The sequence below is a fragment of the Lepidochelys kempii genome, chromosome 20 (genome assembly GCF_965140285.1).
Source record: "Lepidochelys kempii isolate rLepKem1 chromosome 20, rLepKem1.hap1, whole genome shotgun sequence".
In the NCBI taxonomy this organism is placed as follows: Eukaryota; Metazoa; Chordata; order Testudines; family Cheloniidae; genus Lepidochelys; species Lepidochelys kempii.
In genome coordinates this window covers 23,210,507-23,224,585 of record NC_136399.1, presented here as the reverse complement: position 1 = coordinate 23,224,585, position 14,079 = coordinate 23,210,507, and the positions used below count along the sequence as shown (strand labels likewise).

Here is a 14,079-nt window from a genome sequence, read left to right as displayed (position 1 = left end):
TGCTGGGACCTGCCGTCTTTCCCCCTGCTCCTCCCATCAAGGGAAGGCTCCGTTGTGCAGAGCTGGACCCATAGCTCCTTCCCCTGTCACAGATGTCGATGAGTGTCTGGATCTGGCCTCGTGCCCTGCGTCCGCCACCTGCACCAACACCCCAGGAAGCCACTTCTGCACCTGCAATACCGGGTTTGCATCCAGTTCTGGGGAGCAGCGCTTCACCGAGCCAGCAGCGCAGTGCAACGGTGGGTGCTGCTTCTGGCACAGAGCAGAGCGATCGATCCAAGGGGCCACTGAGGCTGGTGGAAAGATTCCCACTGACTCCAATGGGCTTTGGATCAGGGTGTGGGTTGCCTGGGGCAGTAAAAACCCTGGTGTCCTAGCATCGCTCAGTCCAACGTGGATTCCCTCCCCTAGATATTGACGAATGTTCCCGGGACCCATCGCCCTGCGGCCCCAGCTCCGTCTGCACCAACACCCCGGGCAGTTACGCCTGCACGTGTCCCCCAGGCTACCTCCCCCCCAGCCAGCCTGGCATCCCATTCAGCTGCACAGGTAAGTGTCCCGTCGGGGGCTGTGGGTGGAGCTCTGGGGTGGGAGGCTGAGGCCGGCTCTCCGGTCGTCCCACAGACGAGAGCGAGGGTCTGAGTGGCTCCCACTGCCCACCCTGGAGTGCGACTGTCTCCAGAGCCCTGGGAACTGGGGCAAGCTGGCTGTGTCTTCACGGCTGGCTCAACAGGTTTGCTCAGTGGGTCGGGCGGCTGCCCGGGAATGAGGAGACGGGAGTTCCAGTCCCGGCGCTGCCCTGACCTACGGAGTCTCTGCCCCTCTCCTGGCCTCTGCCCCCCTCCCGCACTTTGTCTTGTTGGACTGTGCAGCGCCTAGCGCAGTGGGGCCTGTAGGTGGTACCGTAATGCATGTAATAAACACACAGACTAATTCCAAGTTATCTGCTGGCAGATGTGGATGAATGTGCCCGAAACCCTGCAATCTGCGGGCCCAATGCCTCCTGCCTCAACACACCTCGGATCTACACCTGCCAGTGCTCACCAGGGCACCGTCGGTCTACGCCAGGGCCGTGGGTACCCGGAACAACCCTCTGCACAGGTGACCATCCAAGCAACCTTCCCTGGCCTCTCGCCCCCGAGAAGGACAAAATCTGAGCCCCCACCCTGGTTTGAAACAGCTTCTCTGCCCAGTCAGGGTGGGCTTCTCTAGGGGGACATAGATATTCCTGGGGCCAGAGAGTGTCTGTCCAGCTCACAGGTGACGGCTAAACTGTATTATCATGTTCAGCACCGGGTGGCCCCCTGCATAACGTACTTGGCCGGAGCCTGGACCAGCTGTTGCTGGCTGTGTGTAAAAGTCTCTGGTCTCTCTCTGGGATGGAGCCAGTCCACGGTGGGTACAGGAACCTGACCTGGGTGCCTCAGCCCAGCAACCTGCTGTGACCAGATACTCAAGGGGGAGAGCCAGGTTCCAGGCCCCTGGTTGCAATGACTGTGTTCCCGAACCGGAGAGCTTGAGAGATACCAGCCGTGTAGCCTAGTGGTTAGGGTTCTGTCCAGGGAGATTGGGAGACCCAGGGTTGTAGATCAGGCAAAGAGATTGAAATTGACCCTTCGTGTCCCGTATCTCTGGTGCACGCGCTACCCACTGGGCTATCGGTTCCAAAGGATTTTGGGGGAGGCGGTATCACCCCCATCCACTTCTCCTTGAAAAAGGGTGACCAGACTCCTGGATGTGAATCCTGACTCTTCGTCCCTCCGCCCCTCCTTGCTCCAGCTACCCAACCTGACTCTCCTCCCAAAGCTGAGGAGAGAACCCAGGCATCCTGGCTCCCGCTTCTCAGGCCACTAGCACCCGCTGCCTCTTGGGAATGGGAAGTATTTTGCAAACCTGTTGGGAACCATATTCGTGGCACGGTGTCCCCTCCGATGCCAGCTGCTGGGACCTGCCGTCTTTCCCCCTGCTCCTCCCATCAAGGGAAGGCTCCGTTGTACAGAGCTGGACCCATAGCTCCTTCCCCTGTCACAGATGTCGACGAGTGTCTGGATCTGGCATCGTGCCCTGCGTCCGCCACCTGCACCAACACCCCAGGAAGCCACTTCTGCACCTGCAATACCGGGTTTGCATCCAGTTCTGGGGAGCAGCGCTTCACCCAGCCAGCAGCGCAGTGCAACGGTGGGTGCTGCTTCTGGCACAGAGCAGAGCGATCGATCCAAGGGGCCACTGAGGCTCGTGGAAAGATTCCCACTGACTCCAATGGGCTTCGGATCAGGGAGTGGGTGGCCTGGGGCAGTAAAAGCCTGGTGTCCTAGCATCGCTCAATCCAACGTGGATTCCCTCCCCTAGATATTGACGAATGTTCCCAGGACCCGTCGCCCTGCGGGCCCAGCTCCGTGTGCACCAACACCCCAGGCAGTTACACCTGCATGTGTCCCCCAGGCTACCTCCCCCCCAGCCAGCCTGGCATCCCGTTCAGCTGCACAGGTAAGCGTCCCGTGGGGGGGCTGTGGGTGGAGCTCTGGGGGTGGGCGACTGAGGCCGGCTCTCCGGTCGTCCCGCAGACGAGAGCGAGGGTCTGAGCGGCTCCCGCTGCCCACCCTGGAGTGCGACCCTGGAGCTGTCTCCGGGGAGATTGGGAGACCCAGGGTTGTACATCAGGCAGAGAGGAGGAAATTGACCCCTCGTGTCCCGTATCTCAGGTGCACGTGCTACCCACTGGGCTATCGTTGCCAAGGGGTTTTGTGGGAGACGTCATCACCCCCCCCTCCACTTCTCCTTGAAAAAGAGTGACCAGACTCCTGGATGTGAATCCTGCGTGAAAATAGGGATCTCCCTCTTACCCAGATCTGGGGTCAGCAAACAGTGGGGCTTGCTTGGGTAGTAGCCGCGAGACCTGGAAGTCACTGGTTTTACCAGCAGGATTTTTAAACCCTTTGCATCCTGGATGGGGACGCCCAGGGATTTCATGCACGTTTGATTTTTTTCCCTTTTTTTTGTTCATTTCCTCCTAGAGGTCGCTTCAAACGATCCGGTGAGGAAATGCCACAACCAAAGGCTGGACGCGGCTCCCGGCTCATCCCCAGACGATGTACGTATCCCAGCATAGTTGACACGCCCCACTGATCTAGGGACCCTCACGGCAAAGGCCGTGTGGGGGACGCTGTCTGAAATTCTTTAAAGCAGCTGAGTGATTGTTTTGGGGGTGCCTGCCTTGAGATGCCTTCAAATGGGCCTGAGTTTGCAGGGAGCCGGCGTTCGCCACTTCCTGGGCACCTTTCAGGAACCTTGCACGAGTGCTGCCATGTAGTTGAGTTGCTCAATTTCATCTGCAGTGCGGCCCTCGACGGCCACAGCAAAGCTACTGGCTCTGGGGATTTTAATCCATGGGGCAAAACATCCTCATCCCTGCCAGTGAACCAGCAGCAAAGTGCAGGTTACAGGAAATTGACAAGAATCTTCAAATCTTTTGTGGGTGGAAAATCCCAGTGTAGGAAGCCATAGCTCCCCGCAGCCCACTCCCCCCCCCGACCCTAGCAGCACCAGTCCCGATCCCCACGGTACCACCAGTAGAACCTCTGGAACCCCAAATCTCCCTTGTCCCTTCCTGCCACCCACAATACTTTGCAGTAGCACCCTGGCTTCAAGCTGGGTGCTGCAGAGACCTCTTCCCCCTCCCCCGGACCAAGATCTGGGCCCGCATTGTGCCAGGTGCTGCATGGACACATAGTAAGAAGCAGTCCATGCCCCCAAGACTTACAATGGAAGTGGACAAGACAGGATTAGTGGCCCCAATGTACAGGTGGGGAACGGAAATGGTGAGAAATAAAATGACTTCCTGACTGTGCTGCAATTTGAACCCATGGGTCCCAGCCCCATTCCTTGACCACAAGACCAACCTTCCTGCTGTACGACTGACTTGGTGTTGTACGACGGGCTTTCCCTTCTGCTCCGGCCCCCTCCTTCTGCACAGGCTGCCTTCTGCACTTTATTGACCTCCACCTTCAGCGTCTTGGGAGACCCCTACGAAAGGAAGAACTCCACCGTCTCTCTGGTGGTAAGAGAAGTCTGGATGTTTTATTGCAGCTTTCAGTCTCTCTGGACCAGAGGTGGGCAAACTATGGCCCGCGGGGGCCCACGGGACCGTCCTGCCCGGCCCCTGAGCTCCTGGCCCAGGAGGCTCGCCCCTGGCCCCTTCCCCGCTGTTCCCCCTCCCCTGCAGCCATGCTGCCGCGTGGGCAGTGGGGCTGCCAGCTCCTGCCGCTCTCAGTGGTGTGGAAAGGGGCGGCGGTGTGCGCAGCGGTGTGGGGGTTGGGGCGGGGGTCCGGGGGGCAGTCAGGGCACAGGGAGCAGGGGGGTTGGATAGGGGGTGGGATCCCGGGCGGCGCGGTTTGGGGCCGGGGGTCCCAGGAGGGGCAAGTCAGGGGACAAGGAGCAGGGGAGGGGTTGGTTAGGTCGGGGGTTCTGAGGGGGGCAGTCAGGGGGTGGGAAGTGGGAGGGGGTGAATAGGGGCAGGGGCCAGGCTGTTTGGGGGGCACAGCCTTCTCTACCTGTCCCACCCCTGCTCTAGACCCTCTTGCATCACCGAACCCCCACCCCACTGAGCCCTATAACTTGGGGGTGGGTGGGTCTTAGAATTCCCTGCCAGTGGAAGAGAACAGGGCTGATGGCTGGAAAATGACACCCTGCTAAGGACGGCCAGCACTGGGGCCAGCTCCCGCCTTCCGAAAGGCACAGCTGGCCTCTGATTTCCGACCTTTTCTGAGCTGGGTTTTTTGCTTCTCCTGAGTCGGTGAGTTCTTTGGGGAGGGATGGGATGACCCCCAGAGCCCATTGACGCAGCTCCAGAAGGGCTCATGCCACCAGTCCCCCACGGAGCTGAGCTGCCCACCTGCCAGGCCCGGCTCTTGCTTCACCAGCCTCTTGCTGTCGAGAGATCTAATCGGTGCCACGCCGGCTCGTGGCAGGGCTGGACCGGGGAAGCTCAGCTTTAGAGGCACGAGCCGCTAGTGCTTGAGCCAACAGGCTGCAGGCCTGAGCTTAAGCCCAGTGAAGTCATTCAAAGCCTCCCGTTGGCCATGGAGCGGACCCCGGCCCTGTAGCTGGCTCAGACCTTGATGGACCAGCCACTAGAGGGGGCATGCTGCACACGTGGCACCTCAGAGCAGGTGGGATGAAGGGCAGCTGTGAGCGTGCCCATCAGCAGCTCTTAGGAGATTGGCCGACCGTTGCTGGGGTAACGCAGCACAGCCAATAAGAGCTCTCTCTCTCTCTCTCTCTCTCTCGCTCTCTCTCTCTTGCCCCCCCCCGTAGAAAGCCGCTGCGGGATTTGCCTCCATCCTGGAGCAGACGCCCTCCTGGTCCAACCTGAGCATGGAGCAGCTCTCCACCATGGCCACCGTCTTCCTGCAGAGGGTGGAGAGCGTCCTGCTGGCTGCCTTCGCCAACCCCACCAGGAAGGGGAGCCAGACCATCCAGATGGAACAACTGGGTAGGAAGCTGGGTTGGGGGCGGGGGGGTCAGAACAGGTGGCCACTGCATATCACAAGCAGCGTGACTCAGCCCAGTAGGGATGGAGCCTGCCTGGTGACCAATCAGCAGGTGCCATATCTAGTTAGCTCAATTTCTCTATAGTCTCCTTATTATGAACGTTACAGTATCACCTATTTTTCCATGGCCTCCCTATTATGAACATTACGGTATCACCTATTTTTCCATGGCCTCCCTATTATGAACATTACGGTATCACCTATTTTTCCATGGCCTCCCTATTATGAACATTACGGTAGCACCTAGAAACCCCAGCCGAGACCGGGGCACTGTTGTGCCAGGCGCTGCACAGACACGGACGGAGAGACAGTCCATGCCGCGAAGAACTTACAATTTAGACAAACAAAGGGAGGCTCATATCCCTATTTTACAGAGGTGGGAAACTGAGGCAGGGAGCTGCAGTGACTTGCCCAGGGTCACACAGGGATTCAGTGGCAGAGCTGGGAATTCAGCTTGGATCTCCTGAGTCCCAGGCGACTGCCTGAAGCACAAGGCCATACCCCTAGGTCCCAGCTCTTTGGACTCCAGCCAGCGTGTGCTGGCAGCTGCAGTTCCCATTCTCAAGCAAGGCCACATCCCCTGCCCCCATCTACAGCTCCCCAGTCTCCCCTTGTTCTTAAACCCCTCGGGAGAGGCTTGGTCCAAGGACCCCATGAAACTTCCTCCCCATCTCTTTCCTGTGGGCCTCTTCCCTTCAGCTGGACGTATCTCTCCATTTCCTTCTCTCTCTGCCACACCCGTGGCTCAGCTCTGCAGAGCAAGTGATGGCCCTTGCCCGAGGAGCCATTGTGCTGTATCAGACCATGCTCTTTCCCCCTCTCCTTAGATGTCCAGACCAAAGTCATTGAGGACGGCTGCCCCGGAAAGGACTCAGTCATCAGCCTGGAAGTCAAAGGGGAGACCATGAAGATTAGCTGCAGAACGATCCAGGGAACAGTGGCACAAGGTACATCACCACCACCAGAGGGTGTGAGGCAGATTTCCCAGGCTTGCTTCTCAGCTGCCCCATTCGGGGTGGGAATGGGCTCCCCCAGCCCTCACCACCAACTGGCAGTATTGCACAGGTAAAGTACAGGAGGTTTTATACCTCTGGAAGCATCACTGGCAATGGCAGGAGATTCCAGCTTAGATGGACCATTGGTCTGTGCTGACACAGAGAGATGGGAAAGTGAATTAGATGCACTATTTATGTGATTTGGGGTGGCTGGGGTATGGGGTACAGGGCTCACAGAACAGGGCTCTGTGATGGAATGGGAATTCCTGGGTCCTTACGCCTACAAATATAAAGTCCTTCTGTCCTAGTCAAGCTTACTAGAATAAAGGGAACTAGAAGAATTAAGAATGAGGGCTGGTCAAAACTGTTCCATCTACACTGTACTTCAATGGAAAACTGGGTCCTCGGAAAATGGAATTCTTCATGAAGTGGCTGATTTCTGCAGAAAACGTAGATTACGTGTTGAAAAACTGGCTGCCCCAAATGTCCTCAAACCTGAAATATTTTCTGCTTTGGGCTGAAGAGCTAAAATATTTTGATTCTGAAATCGTGTCCCTGAAGCCTCATACTCCCATTCCCCTCCACAGGCTAGGGTCTCCAGCCAGGCTTCCTCTCCCATGATGCACTGTGGCTAGATGACTGCCCTGGTGCATCATGGGAGATTCAGTCCAACCAGGGAGCCTGGCTCATAGAGGAGAAACAGGAGCACGAAGCACCCGAACCACAACTCCCAGGAGGCATTGCAGTGGCATTTTCAAATCAAAAATTTGGTTTCCATTCCCCCCCCCGCCCAAACTCAAGATTTTCACCAGGGAAAAAAACCCTTTTCCAACTAGCTCTATTAATATCAGATGTTTTGAGAAAACCGTCTTCAGGGGCTCTCCAAAAACTGTCACACATTTGGGGGGGATTTTCAAGATCCACCCACCCCTTATAACACTGAAACAAACACACAACATTAAGGAGCCCTCTGCCCCCTGTTGTGTTCTGTAGTTTATGGACAGCCCCTCTGTCTTATCATCAGTGCCAGCTGAGCTGCACTGGCTATCCAGACACCTGGGTTCTCTTCCCAGCGCTGCTGCAGGTTTGCTGTGCTGTTGTGTTACTTTTCTGTGCCTCATTTTTATCCGTGTGTGGGTCTAAAGCAATACATTACCCAGCTCCTGAAATGGGGGAGTTGTACAGTGCTTTGAGAGGCCCCCCGGTGGAATGTGGGTAAAAAAGCTGCTAACTCACCTGGTTTCTCCTTGGGGATACTTGCAGCCCGGGCTGGAGTGGCGTTTGCCTCCTACATGGGCATGGAGTCCATCCTGAATGGCAGCTTCTTCCATGGCCAAAGGGCCACCTCAGTCTGGATGAATTCCAGGGTCGTGAGTGCTGTCCTGACCAGCCAGACCAAGACCGATTTCCCGGATCCAGTCAACTACACCTTCCAGAACCTCATGGTAAGGCCGGCTGCATGTCCCTCCGTGAACTGCTGCTGGGGTTGATTCCGACTTTTCAGGAGCAGCCTGGCTCCTCTGGTGGGGATGCTGCGTTGAATTAACTCTCAGGTGGGGAGGAATTCTTGTGTTGTCCCCCAAGTGTGGTGCTGCCTTTTCGGGGGAAGGGGGGGATTGAACTCATGATCCAAAAGTCTGAATTTCTGCTTCAGCCGCTAACAGGCCACTTCCATTATCTGAGTCTCAGTAGTAGCCTCATAAATCTCCCACCACTAGGGCTGGGAGGCAGGGGAAGAGAGCAAAGAGGAACACAGGGGAGACAGTGTGGCCTAGTGGATAGAGCACTAGTGAGAGATCTAGGTTCTACTCCTGGTTCTGCTACTGGCCTGCTGGGTGACCTTGATATTTTCCCTCGCTCGGTGCCTCAGTTTCCCCATATGTCAAATGGGGGTAGTGATAGTGACCTTCTTTGTAAAGCGCCTTGTTAGATGGATGGAAAGCACTGAAGAGCTAGGAGTTAATACTAGGAGCAGGGATAGATTTGCTTTTGCTTCATTAAGGCAGACGCAGAGTCTGGGAGCCCTTCAGAACCACCCCATATGTGTTCTCTGGCCCACTCTCTGTGGGGGGCGATGGAGAGTCTTGTTAACCCTCTGCCCTACTGTTCAATATTTGTGCTAATGCACAGGCTGAAATGAGCACCCCCTTCTGGCAGGAACGGCTCATCGTGTGAGAGAGCCCTTGATGCCAAGCGCTTAGTCTGTCTAGACAAAGGGTGGGAGGGGAAACTGAGGCACAGAGCAGGCGAGTGATTCAGTCAAGGTCACACAGCAGGCCAGTGGCAGAGTCAGGACTAAAACTCAGGTCTCCTGAGTTCCACCCCGTCCACTGGCCCGCACGGCCTCTGTTAGTCTGCCTCTCAAGCGCTCTCTTGGAGTGCCTGACCCGCTCCCCTGGTATCACGTTTTTTCCATTCTGCGTTATTCCTTCCACCTTCCCCCCCCGTTTTTTTTTTTTTTGCAGCCAAGCAGCAGCCCTGACCAGCTCATCTGCGTCTCGTGGGAGGCCACGGCCTGGCGTGGCAGCTGGTCTCGGGCAGGGTGCGGGGTCCTGCACAGCAATGCCACTCACACCACGTGCAGCTGCAATCGCGTCTCCAACCTGGCCGTCCTCATGGCATCGGGGGAGATAACGGTAATGGGACTGAGGCTGCGGGCTTTGCTGGGGGACGTCAGGCACCCTCTCAGCCAAGGAGAGATTGAAGGAGGACAAGGAGGTAGTTCTGGGGACGTTTACGAGGAGCCCCTCCCCGGCGTGGGGAGGGGGCAGCGCTGGAGAAAGCGCAAAGGGGCTGGGGTGAGCACTGGAGGTGGGCATCATGGGCCGATCGCAGGTGGTTCCCCATTCCATGGTCCCTCCGCAAAGCCCCAGCTGCATTAACTGCCCCGCGTGGGACGATGCGTGGCCTCCTAACGAGCCATCTGCCCCGCCTCCCCGATAGGCAGGCTTCCCACTGTTCCTCATCTCCCACGTCGGGCTGGCCCTCTCCCTGCTGTGCCTCTTCCTCACCATCCTCACCTTCCTCTTGAGCCGCTCCATCCGCAACGTGAACACCTCCATCCACCTGCAGCTCTGCCTCTGCCTCTTCCTGGCCGATCTGCTCTTCCTCACCGCAGTGGACAGTCCCAGCCATCAGGTAAAGCACTCCCTCCCCCTCGCAGGGTGCCTAACGTGGCAGGCAGAGTGGCCTGGTAGATAGAGCACTGGGTGGGAACTCTGGTGACCTGGGTTCTAGTCCTGGATGTAAGTCCTGGCTCTGTCCTTAACCTGGTGGTGATGCTGGGCAAAGCACTGTCCTGTGTCTCAGTTTCCCTATCTGTAAAATGGGGGTAATGATGCTGACCTACTTTGAAGAGTGAGTGATCATTGGGTATGCAGCTAGTGGTGGCCTTTAGGACAGAAATGAGATCCTAGGGGAGAACCCCTTCTTACAATGACAGGTTTCAGAGTAACAGCCGTGTTACTCTGTATTCGCAAAAAGAAAAGGAGGACTTGGGGCACCTTAGAGACTAACCAATTTATTTGAGCATGAGCTTTCGTGAGCTACAGCTCACTTCATCGGATGCATGCCGTGGAAACTGTAGCAGACTTTATATATATACAGAGAATATGAAAAAATATCTCCTCCCACCCCACTGTCCAGCTGGTAATAGCTTATCTAAAGTGATCACCAGGTGGGCCATTTCCAGCACAAATCCAGGTTTTCTCACCCTCCACCCCCCCACACACAGATTCACTCTCCTGCTGGTGATAGCCCATCCAAAGTGACAACTCTTTACACAATGTGCATGATAATAAAGTTGGGCCATTTCCTGCACAAATCCAGGTTCTCTCACCCCCTCACCCCCCTCCCAAAAACCAGACACACAAACTCACTATCCTTTGTGTGTCTGGTTTTTGGGAGGGGGGTGAGGGGGTGAGAGAACCTGGATTTGTGCAGGAAATGGCCCAACTTTATTATCATGCACATTGTGTAAAGAGTTGTCACTTTGGATGGGCTATCACCAGCAGGAGAGTGAATCTGTGTGTGGGGGGGTGGAGGGTGAGAAAACCTGGATTTGTGCTGGAAATGGCCCACCTGGTGATCACTTTAGATAAGCTATTACCAGCTGGACAGTGGGGTGGGAGGAGATATTTTTTCATATTCTCTGTATATATATAAAGTCTGCTACAGTTTCCACGGCATGCATCCGATGAAGTGAGCTGTAGCTCACGAAAGCTCATGCTCAAATAAATTGGTTAGTCTCTAAGGTGCCACAAGTCCTCCTTTGCTTCTTACAATGGTAATTCCCAGGGGTGTGTTTGATGCAGGGGCACCAAGCCCAGGGATGCTCATTAGAGGCTGTGAAATAAAAGAATCATAGGACTAGAAGGGACCTCGAGAAGTCCTGGTTAATGCAGGCTGAAGGCCCCAGACCTCGAGTGGGCTCTTTGAAATGCCCCCCCTGCCCCCCCGAGCTAGGGTTTGTGTGGCAGAAGATAGTGGTGGCTACAGTGCCCTGGGGGTAGGGTGGAGGCAATGCTCAAACGTTGTTTAGCCGGGCAGCTGGACACAGACCCCGTGGTTCTCTCCGGCTCGCCAGCTCCCGCCCTGTTCTGCACAGTGTTGCCACTAGGGGTCGCCCTAAATGCCGACCTGGCCTGGGGAACCCCGCAGAAGCAGATCCCTGCGCTCACGCGGGCGTTCTTCCCTCCCCAGCTGGCGTGCGCCGTCATCGCCGGCCTCCTGCACTACCTGTTCCTGGCCTGCTTCGCCTGGATGTTCCTGGAGGCCGTGGTGCTCTTCCTCACCATCCGCAACCTCGGGGTCGTCAACTATTTCAGCACCCACAGCCCCAAGATGCGGCACCTAAGCCTCTTCGGCTACGGCTTCCCCACCCTGGTGGTGGCTGTCTCGGCGGCGGTTATGCCCCAGGGCTACGGCAGGCAGGAAAAGTGAGCGCCCGAGCTGGGGAACTGGCCCTTTGCGACCGCGGCCCTTTGCAATCGCTCGCTGCGCCCTTCCACGGCCAAGCGCCGCAGTGGGGTGAAATGAGGGGCCTCCTGGAGGACAGGCGGGAGGCTGCAGTGGTTAGGGCATGAACATGTGGTAGGGGGAGATGCAGGTTCAAGTCCAAACTCTACTACAGGCCGGGTGCTGCGGAAGCCAATTCGCTGCTCTGTGCCTCAGTTTCCCCAGGTGTGAAATGAAGATAACGGCACTGCCCTGCTGCACCGGGGCGCTGGGAGGCAAAATCGATTAAAGATTGTTGGATGCTACAGTGATGGGGCCTTATAAGTCCCTAGAGGTAGACGGTCCTAATCTAAGGCATTCTCTGCATTAAGGAAATTTGATGTACTGTGGTTAGACCTGCAGGCCAAATTTGCTGTGTGAGTACAAAAAGGGGAGTGAAGAGAGTAGGTCCTGTCTTACGCTAGCAGTGTGTGTGTGTCCCCCAGCACTCCTCAGTGAAAGATGCTCTGGACCAGTGGGCATCTGCCTCAACAGCTGTGCTGTTGTCATTCATGAATGAATGAATCAGTTTCTAGCACAGAGGTGGGCAAACTACGGCCCGCGGGCCACATCTGGCCCATGGGACCATCCTGCCCGGCCCCTGAGCTCCTGGCCCGGGAGGCTAGCCCCCTCCCCCTCCCCTGCTGTCCCCCCTCCCCCGCAGCCTCACCTTGCTGCGCCATGCTCTGGGCGGCGGGGATGCAGAGCCCAGCCTGACCCGGTGCTCTGTCCTGGTGCAGCCGCGCTGCCAGCCACCGGTGCTCCAGGCAGTGCGGTAAGGGGGCAGGGAGGGGGGGGGGTTGGATAGAGGGCAGGGGAGTTTGGGGGGTGATCAGGGGCGTGGACAGGGGTCAGAGCGGTCAGAGGGCAGGGAACAGGGGGGTTGAATGGGGGCAGGAGCCCCGGGGAGGCAGTCAGGAAGGTGAGGAGGGATTGGATGGGGTGGCGGGGGGCGGACAGGGGACAGGGAGCAGGGGGAGTGGATGGCGCAGGGATCCCGGGGGGGGCAGTCAGGAAGGAGAGGGGGGTTGGATAGGGCCACAGGGGGCAGTTGTCTGGGGGGTGGCCAGGGGACCGAGAGCAGGGTGGGTGGGTGGGCAGGGGTCCCGGTGGGGCAGTCAGGAAGGAGAGTGGGGGTTGGATGGGGTGGGGGGGCAGGTAGCGGCGAGGTGTCCAGGGGCAGTCAGGGAAAAGGGGTGGTTGGATGGGGCAGGAGTCCTGGGGGGGGCAGTCAGGAAGGAGGGGGGAGTTGGATAGGACCACAGGGGGCAGTTGTCTGGGGGGTGGTCAGGGGACCGAGAGCAGGGTGGGTGGGTGGGCAGGGGTCCCGGTGGGGCAGTCAGGAAGGAGAGTGGGGGTTGGATGGGGTGGGGGGGCAGGTAGCGGCGAGGTGTCCAGGGGCAGTCAGGGAAAAGGGGTGGTTGGATGGGGCAGGAGTCCTGGGGGGGGGGCAGTCAGGAAGGAGGGGGGAGTTGGATAGGACCACAGGGGGCAGTTGTCTGGGGGGTGGTCAGGGGACCGAGAGCAGGGTGGGTGGGTGGGTGGGCAGGGGTCCCGGTGGGGCAGTCAGGAAGGAGAGTGGGGGTTGGATGGGGTGGGGGGCCAGGTAGGGGCGAGGAGTCCGGGGCAGTCAGGGAAAAGGGGTGGTTGGATGGGGCAGGAGTCCCGGGGGGGCAGTCAGGAAGGAGAGGGGGGTTAGATAGGGCCCGAGGGGGCAGTTAGGGACAGGGGTCCGGGGGCGGTCAGGAGACCGAGAGCAGGGGCGGGTGGATGGGGCAGGGGTCCCCAGGTGAGAAGCAGTGGGGGGCGAGAAGCAGGGGGGGTCGGATAGGGGGCGGGGGCTGGGCCATGCCTGGCTGTTTGGGCAGGCACAGCCTCCCTTAACCGGCCCGCCATACAATTTCAGAAATTGCGGCCCTCAGGCCAAAAAGTTTGCCCGCCCCTGATTTAGATTGTGCTGGGCAGGGCAGGGACCGCCCCTCACTCCGTAGCTGTGCCCAAGGGGACTCCAGTCTCGGGGGGAGCCTCTTCGGGTAGCACTAATCTCAAGGGGAATCGCTGCACCAGGCTGCTACTGTTCAGTGAACCTCACGTTAACCTTTTGTTCTTTTAGTTGCTGGCTCAGCATGGAGAAGGGGTTCATCTGGAGTTTCCTGGGACCGGTGTGTGTCATTATCGGGGTACGTATCCACTGCGGCTTGACCCTGCCGCCTCCCGCAGCACGGTGAAGTCTGGAGCTCTGCCTGGCTTCCCTTGGCTCTGGCTAAGCACTGTGGGCCCAATTCATCCCCTGGTGTAGTGCTACGGACCTCGAAGGAGTATATGCCAAGGAGGATTTTGGCCCACTCGGGGAATGGGGTGATAAGACCCACCAGATCCACCCTGCGAAAGCCAGTTTGTGCAATGCCGTAGGCATCACGTTGGGACTTCAGACCATGGGGCCAGATCCTCACCTGGTGTAAATCAGTGTTGCTCGGGTGATTTCAATGGAGCAATGCTGATTTGCACCAGCCGGGGATCTGGCCGAATAATCATACCGA

General features: G+C 57.8%; 1 protein-coding gene across 7 annotated transcripts in view; it reads left to right on the top strand.

Moving 5' to 3' along the window:
• Positions 1-14,079, top strand: part of LOC140901111 (uncharacterized) — a 34,753-nt gene that overhangs the window by 14,982 nt on the left and 5,692 nt on the right. For 4 of the 7 annotated variants that reach the window (XM_078849663.1, XM_078849662.1, XM_078849664.1 and 1 more), the window contains 14 exons: positions 93-239; positions 412-549; positions 955-1,101; positions 2,032-2,178; positions 2,350-2,487; positions 3,015-3,091; positions 3,974-4,057; positions 5,314-5,491; positions 6,377-6,496; positions 7,808-7,989; positions 9,010-9,180; positions 9,488-9,682; positions 11,246-11,481; positions 13,653-13,719. In XM_078849663.1, coding sequence (XP_078705789.1) covers positions 93-239; positions 412-549; positions 955-1,101; positions 2,032-2,178; positions 2,350-2,487; positions 3,015-3,091; positions 3,974-4,057; positions 5,314-5,491; positions 6,377-6,496; positions 7,808-7,989; positions 9,010-9,180; positions 9,488-9,682; positions 11,246-11,481; positions 13,653-13,719 — 2,027 coding nt within the window. Of the gene's footprint in view, positions 1-92; positions 240-411; positions 550-954; positions 1,102-2,031; positions 2,179-2,349; positions 2,488-3,014; positions 3,092-3,973; positions 4,058-5,313; positions 5,492-6,376; positions 6,497-7,807; positions 7,990-9,009; positions 9,181-9,487; positions 9,683-11,245; positions 11,482-13,652; positions 13,720-14,079 lie in introns of those variants that run through there. The other 3 variants (XM_078849661.1, XM_073319363.2, XM_078849665.1) reach the window with 3 other exon arrangements.